This window comes from Psammomys obesus, unplaced genomic scaffold (genome assembly GCF_907164565.1).
Source record: "Psammomys obesus unplaced genomic scaffold, mPsaObe1.curated_primary_1811, whole genome shotgun sequence".
NCBI lineage: Eukaryota > Metazoa > Chordata > Mammalia > Rodentia > Muridae > Psammomys > Psammomys obesus.
Window position 1 is genome coordinate 6,989 of NW_026590848.1, and position 7,944 is coordinate 14,932.

At 50.9% G+C, this 7,944-nt stretch overlaps 1 protein-coding gene across 1 annotated transcript in view; it reads right to left on the reverse strand.

Annotated features, from left to right (window-relative positions):
- Positions 1–6,522, reverse strand: part of Haao (3-hydroxyanthranilate 3,4-dioxygenase) — a gene marked incomplete at its 3' end in the record, with an annotated part of 12,027 nt that extends 5,505 nt beyond the window's left edge. Inside the window, 3 exon segments of the mRNA XM_055609134.1 lie at positions 2,831–2,909; positions 6,042–6,201; positions 6,371–6,522. Of these exon segments, the coding sequence (XP_055465109.1) occupies positions 2,831–2,909; positions 6,042–6,121 (159 nt within the window).
- Positions 6,523–7,944: the final 1,422 nt, after the last annotated feature.

Here is a 7,944-nt window from a genome sequence, read left to right on the forward strand (position 1 = left end):
GTGTGTGTGTGTGTGTGTGTGTGTGTGTGTGTGTGTGTGTGTGTGTTCAGTCCTCAGTATAAGCCTTGGGTCCTTTCATGGTAGAAGAGGACCTCAGAGCTATGGGGAGGAGCTAGGGTCTCCAGACCCTGCAAATATCAGAGAAACTTGGGCGGAAAGGGGCCAGATTCAAGCCTTTTCCAGGCTGACAAAGAGGTAGTAACAGCCATTGATCAAAACTAGATGGCAGCAGTGGAATTTTTCTGCCTTGCTCCCTGCCCCATGGCCTTCCATGTGATGAGGGGTGGGCCAGGCCTGCAGCAGAGGACATAGCCCTGACAGCAGAAAATAGCCCATGGCAATCCAAAAGGAATTATGCTCCTTGGGAAATAAATGTTTGAGGCCTAGGGCTAGCTGGAAGATTAAGTGTGCCAGCTCACACAGATATTAAATTGTGTCTGGCTTCTCTTCTGTGACCTGGAAAGGCCTCACTGGCAGACGAGCCAGTGACAGGTAAGGACCCACACCTATTAAGTACCTACTCTGCACACATCGCCTTTTTCCACAGGCAGAGCTATAGGCCTAAACACTGCAGGTTGAGGGTCCAGGATAGGGCCTGTTTAGTCACACATCTAGCCAGAGAAATGTCTTCTTCCCAGCCAATTGCCCTCATTCTTGGCAATGGCCAGAGAAAGAATGAAGTGGGGTCTGAGTGGTAAGTGGGTCCAGGGCACCTAAGGGCTGTTGCAGAGGCCAGAGCTCAGCCAGGAGGGAAATCCAACCCAGCCGAGCCAGGGCTAGATATGCTTTAAACATCAGCCAGAGTGACTGCTCAAGCTATGGGTGGGGACAGGGAAGGACAGAGAGGATGCTGAGCCTCCGCCCAGGGACTGGAGAGGTACCAATCCCCGCCCTCCTACCAGACAGTAGGTCCAAATCTCACAAACCTACCTCAGCCAGACTTCCCTCAGCCTCCAAGGGTCCCTGCACACTGAAGCCAGCCTAGCTCAGATGAATCACAATATGGACTGTCCCCGGGACTCAGGGACACTGTTTTACTATAGACGTTGTGATGAGACACCATGACCAAAGCAACTTGGGAAGGAAGGGTTTATTTGGCTTTTGCTTCCATATTACTTCATCACTGAAGAGAGTCAGGACAGGACTCAAACAGGGCAGGAACCTGGAGGCAGGAGCTAGTGCAGAGGCCGTGGAGGGGTGCTGCTTACTGGCTGGCTCTTCATGGCTTGCTCAGCCTGCTTTTCTTTTCTTTTTTTTTTTTTTTTTTAGAACCTAGGACTGCCAGCCCAAGGATGGCACTACCCACAATAGCCTGGGCCCTCCAACTAATTAAGAAAAGATCTGGCTTGCCAGACCTTACGGAGGCCCTATTTCAATTGAGGCTCCCTCCTTTCCAATGACTCTAACTTGTGTCAAGTTGACATAAAAACCAGCTGGCACAGACACACATCCACCTGAGCAGCACAGAGAGAACCCAGAGATGAGCATGGGCATTGAAGAAGGATAGATGGGGGACAGCAGGCTGGACACTGACAGCAGGCCTAACTGTCGAGTGGAGATGGGGCTGAGGAGGCCAGCAGGAAAGGTAAGCTGGGCCTCTCACTGCCACCACTCAGCTCTGACCCAGCTCCACTTTGTAGTTTTAGATTTTTTAAAATCTTTTTTTGTCACAGGAAACCAGTTTTCTGGGAGGTGTTCAATGGCCAGGAGAAGGTCAAGGTTTGTGGAACTGGTTTGCTCAGCTCACACCACCGCTGCAGGCCCATTGCCCTCTGCCTGCTGTTCTGGTGCCCAACTCTCTCTCTCTCTCTCTTTCTCTCTCTGGATGTGCTGACAGAGCAGTTCTCAAGGTTCACAGTAAGCACTCAGGTTGGTGTGGGGCATGTCAGTGATGGGGGTGGAGATTCAAACCCCAGAACCAGGTCTTCCAGAAAATACGGGCACTTTACAATGATCCTTTTCCACCACATTCTGATATATACTGCTGGGATCTGTCTGTGTCTCCCAGGAGAGGTCTCCTCCTCCTCCTCTTCCTTCTTCTCCTTAGTTTAATCTCCCACAACAATCTCCTTCTCCTCCTCCTCTTCCTCTTCCTTTTCTTCCTTCTCTTTCTCCTCCTTCTTTTCCTCCTCTTCCTCCTCCTTTTCCTCCTCCTCCTCTTCAGGATAAATTCTCATTTTGCATCCTAGGCTATCCTTGAACATTTGACCCTCTTTGCCTCCCCTTCTGAGTGCTTGGATTACAGGTGTGCACCATCACACTCAACTTGTGCTTTTTTATGTAGCTTTGGTAAGCAAGTAGAGAAGCACAGACTTCAGTCTCCAGACTGAAGTCATAGGAGCCCTAGTAACTCAGGACTTGTCCCCTCTAGTAGTAAAAAGGACCCATGTGGTCCCAAATCCTTCAGCACCACCCATGCCCTTTCTCTCTTGTTTCCATCCTCCATTTCCCTTCCACCTTTTTGTGTCCTTGGACAATTTGCTCCTTATATGAAGGAAAGGGAGAACCTGGCTTCTGGGATCACAGTAAAATAAAATCCCTCAGAGTTTGTGTCTCGTATGGGGGAGGGGCAGCAATCATATATATTCCTGTTGAAGGAGAGGGACCGTCAATATAGACCACCATGTGTCCATGAAAGTGGAGACCCCAAAGCCCCCCCAAAAGAGTTTAGTGGGCACAAGGCAGGCACCCCAGTTCTATGACAGCAATTTCCCTTCTTGTAAGTCATGTTTGCTTTTCTCTGGGCCACTCAGTCTAGTCCTAGGAAGTGTCTGCCCCCCCACACACCCCCAGCAGCAGCAGGTGGCAAGGGCAAGCAGCCTCGACCTACCTCCTCACCCTCCTCAATGTGATAGTCCTTCCTGGTATTGGGGCCTCCGACGAACATGATTTTGAGCTGCTCCTGATGCCTGCAGTGGAAAGACAAGAACAGGATCTGAATCAGCTCCTGGGAACAAGGGGGAGTGGAAATCAGGGAGCTGTGGGGGTAGGAAGAGGTCTGGTACATGCATCTGGGAGAAGATCAGGCCTTCCTCATGCCCATGTTGTTCCTCATGCAATCACATGTCTCTGTGTGTGATTGTGTGTCTGCATTCCTCATTTATTTACATGTCTCTGTGTGTAATTGTCTGCGTGTCTTCAGACCAACAAAGAAGCAGCATGGTGGAGCATCACTCCCTATGGTCACAGGGCCGTTGCTTCAGATTTCAAAGACAGCAGAACAAAGAGGAGCCCTCAACCTGTCTGCTTGTGAGATTCTCCAGCACTGTGGGCTATACTCAGGAAACTATGACATCCAGCAGGGAAGGAGACCTGTGTCTGACAGGTTCAGAAACACAGGCAAGCCTCCTAAGAGCTACTCAGCTTTATGGCAATCTTGGGTATCTTAGTTGACTTTCCTGGGGTTTACTCTCCTCATCTGGAGTGGCAGCTTTAATTCATTTCATAACTGTTTTTTTTTTTTAATGTATTTGTGTGCTAAGTAGTTTTATGTCACTTGAGAAAAGAAAACCTCAATTGAGAAAAGCCAGATCGGCCTATGACTGATGATTTTCTTGATTGATATGGGATGAGTAGTGCCATCCCTGGGCTGGTAGTCCTGGGATCTATGAGAAAGCATGCTGAGCAAGCCATGGAGAGCAAGCCAACAAGCAGTACCCTATCTATGGTTCCTGCCTCCAGGTTCCTGCCCTGGCTTCTCTCAGTGATGGTCTTATAGGCTGTAAGTGTGGAGGTCAGAAGATAACTTTTGAGTGTCAATTTAGGTCTTCAGGCTTTGATCCAGTGCCCTTCCCATGGACCCATTCCTTCAGCTATTATTTTCTTGCCTTTTATTAACAGACTTAACTGAGATACTTAGAGCACATACAGAAAGTTCTCAAACAAGTCCACTTGCGAACTATATCTCCTCCCACCACAGCCTCCAGTCAGAATGCACAAGCCAGACCATTTTCCTGTGTTCAGAGTCCTTCGGCAGCTTCTCAACATTCTGAGGGTGCTACAGTCTGAATCCCTACACTGCTCCAAATTTCGATATTGGTGTCCTAACCCCAGGACCTCAGAAGGTGGACTTATTTGGAAACAGGGCTGTTGCTACCCTTCATCTTCATGTAGTGTGTGAGAGCAGGGTGTGAACCTCACTCAGAGCCTGCCACTCTGACAGGGCCTTGTACCGTGGTAATATAGTAGGGGCCAAGTGTGATGGGACACAGGAGAGAGAAACAGGAGTCCTGACCAGGAGGGAGGGACAGTTCCAGCTGCCTTCTGATTTTTTGAGTGCAATGTAGGTGAGGTTTTATGAGCTGGGGTTTAGACATGAAGGCTCACAACAGGAGAGGGTCTGTGAAGATGAAAGTGAATACTGGGTTTATGCATTTGAAACCGAGGAACACCACAGATACTAGCAAAGCACCAAAGAAGCTAGCTAGGACCATGCATGGCCCAGGCTCAGCAAGAAAACTCGGACCTCCTGCTGATGGAGGGTCACCCCCACAGGTGTGTTCTTATTGATTGGCATCCCCTCTCAACACAATTTCAGTTCTACAGGGAAGGCATTTTGTCAGTCTGCCATATCCCCAATGTCCAGAGCACCGCGGTGCTCAGCAGATATCTGCTGACTGAATAAAGGGGGAGCCTGTGGTCGTGATGATTGACATTAGGATCCTAGAGGGATGGCTGGAGGCAGGTTGGTCACCACTGACCAGGCTGATGTGGATGGAAACAGAGAAGTGGCCGCGGGACTGAAAGGAGGAAGATTAGTGTGAATGAGAGACTACAGACAGGGATAAAGGAGGTGAAAGGGGCAAAAATGATAGAGTTCCAAACTGGTGGAGACAGCAGTGATAGAAGAAAGACGGTTCCAAGGGCCCGTGACGGTTAGCTATGGGGGTATTGTGCAGGGACCAAGCGTGTGTGTGTGTGTGTGTGTGTGTGTGTGTGTGTGTGTGTGTGGACTTTGTAGTCAAACTGTTCCTGGGCTTGCATGTGGACTCTGCCCCTCACTAGCTCTGTGATTGGGAAGGTTACTTATTAAATCCCACCCCATGAGGGCTCCTGCGAGAATTCAGTGAGATGATGTGAAGGCACTTGGTCTAATCTTCCTGTCAGGGGGTAAGCCGCTGTGGCTGTCTGGGTGAAACACCACCCATTGGAAATGACTTTTAGACACACATATGTGGGGATGCTGGGTCTGGGGTGGTGGTACAAGAGGCTCAGCTGTGGAATCGAGGGAGGGGAGAGGGGTGATGGAGGGAAGTCTGAGATGGCACGGCATGAACAGCTCAGTCCGTGCTGCAGATAGAGGAGGCCTGGTGTTTGTGGGTATGGCCTGGAGCCTTGAATTAAGAATCCCCGTGGCTAGGGATGCAGCTCAGTTTGGAAAAGTGGTTGCCCAGCATTCATGAAGCCCTGATTTCCACACCAGCACCTCCGAAACAGGGTGTGGTGGTACAGCTGTATTTCTTACACTTGGGAGATAGAAGCAAGAAGAAGACTGGAAGTTCAAGCCCACCCTTAGCTACATAGTGAGTTAAGGCCAGCCTGAGCTATGGAAACACACACACACTCACCAGCCAAAGAAGCTGATCCTCTGACGCCACGGCTTCAGGGTTTGCCAGGGTCGAGGTGTGTGGTTTGACTATCTCCAGGCCCTAAGTTCTAGTCTGGGGCGTTGAAAGTCATGCTTTTCCCAAGGTGCATGGGATCCGCTTTGGGTTGGAACATTGCTTTCAGTCATGGAAGGAGTGTCACACCCTGCCGCCTCATCTCTCACAGCCTCAGAGACACTCAAGCCAGTGTCGGAAATCAGGGCCACAATCTCCACTGTCCTCTCCAGAAAGAGGAACAGACTGGCGTAGTGAAACCTGAAGCAGCCAGTCCTCTCGCGCCCCCAAAGCACCAAGAGGATGGCAGACCCTCTTCTGCACGCTTCTGGGTGTGGGGAACTCAGGGCTGGGGGAGGAGGGGACGGTTCAGGAAGAGGGGGGAGGGGAAGAGGACTAAGAAAAGGGCTGGCTGGTAGTCACGGGGTTCTGGGGACTCACATAAGCTTGTTGCAAACCGGGGGCTGGAAAGAGGCCCGATTCTCTTCTACCCAAGACTTGACTCTCACGCGGCGCTCCATGACGGGAAGGCAGGACTCTTCTGCCCACAACGTGTCGATAGCCAATCTGCCAGCTGGAGAGGTGCTGTCTGCTGAGCCTCCTGTGGGCCACCTCATTACTTAGCGTCCTGGAGGTCAAAGAACCGGGCAACTCCCCCGCCCCCAGCCGCCACCCTGCGGTGTGGCTCTTGTGTCTGAGCCCGCCTGCCCTGCCTCCGTGCACCGAAGAGGCGGGCTCTCCCCATCAGGGGTTAAAGCCTCAGAACAGACCCGCTTCGTGGGACAGTGAGCACACAGGAGCCTTCTCAGGAGCACTGACATCAAGCCTGCACTGCCCTGCCTGAGTCGCGGCCGCAGGTACAAGGCCCGGTCCAGCTGAGGCAACCCCAACACGGAGCAGAAAAGAGGTGCCCAGCACTGCTCTGAGTGAGCTCTTTGCCCCTCCACTGGGACTTGAACCAGGGCCAGAATTTCACCATACTTGCATGCCTTGTTTGGATTTTTATCTGGTTTTGGTTTTGGTTTTTGAAACAAGAAATCACTTTGTAATCCAGGATGTTGAGCAACATGCTTTGTAGCTCAGGTTAGCGTCAAACTCTCCTCTCCTCCCTCGGAGCTTGAATTCCACGATGGGCGCCGCCACAAACCCACAATCCCCACCCTTGCGTGTTTTAAGCCACACGTGTGAAGAATGCTCCAGGTGAAGATGGTCCAGGGGGTCCTAGCCTGCCAGACTAGAGGCTCCTCAGCCACGGTGTTCTGGGCCAGGAAACCTAGTATGAGAATGAGGAAACAGTGGGTGGGATGGACAATGACCACCTGCCCTCCGGGACTCAGAATTCTTGGGAAAATTGAAAGGGAGTGAACTGTAGAAATGAGCGGTGAGGGAGAAGAAGGTGTCTCAGGCCTCTGACCCCAGGATACAGACTACAGAATAGAAGGCTTTCTAGTGTCTCCCTCCGGGGCTTTCATGCCCCCTGCCCTGGTCTGCAGCCTGGCATAGCAGCGTCTCTACTTCTCAGACTCCAGTGGGGTAAGCCAAAACTTTGACAGATACTACACCCTCCTGACAGGGAGTCTCTTGTTACCTGTCCACCACCCTTCGCCCCTTCTACGCCTCTCTCCATCTGATTCTTTTTTGAGCACATTTAAGCTAAACATTTATTGATGCATTTCCTCCTAGAACATTGTTTGGTGCCTAAATAACTCAAACTACCTTCAATATGTTTCCCATCTACAAAAACCAAGCCCCGGCCACACGGGGATCTATGATGTGTTAGGTCTGCTTTGGGTGCTGTTAAACAGAAGGAGGGGTGAAGTCACACTGGGGGGTGGGGAGGGGGGCAGCTACTTTCAAACCAGCAGATGTTCTGGTACATACTACAGAGGACAGAATGGTATTCACCCTGTATTTTAATGGATGCGATACAATGAGGTGAGGCTAGAAGTAGAACTTGGAGATACGAATCGGAAGCTAAGATGCCATTGTCTCATCATCATCAGAGATGCCCTCTACTGTGTAGGTAAAACACCATTCTAGGGTATCACGGGCAGGCCTCCTTTTATCTGGATGGCTTCAGTGTCAAAACCTCACCAGTTCCCCTCCCAGTCCAATAAGGACTGATTGGTTTTCTGGCACCGATCAGTCCTTATTGATCGGGGCCTTCTGGACCCTGATCCTTGGTCTATTTTACTCTCTACATCTTACCTATTTGTACTTGCTGCTTTGCCTGTTGCTGGGACAAAAAGGATTTATTTTGGCTCCCGGTTTGAGGGAGCTCTGAAGGGGAGACACTTCCTCTCGTGGTGGGGAAGTCGTGCTGTCAAGAGCGTGAGGCAGCCAG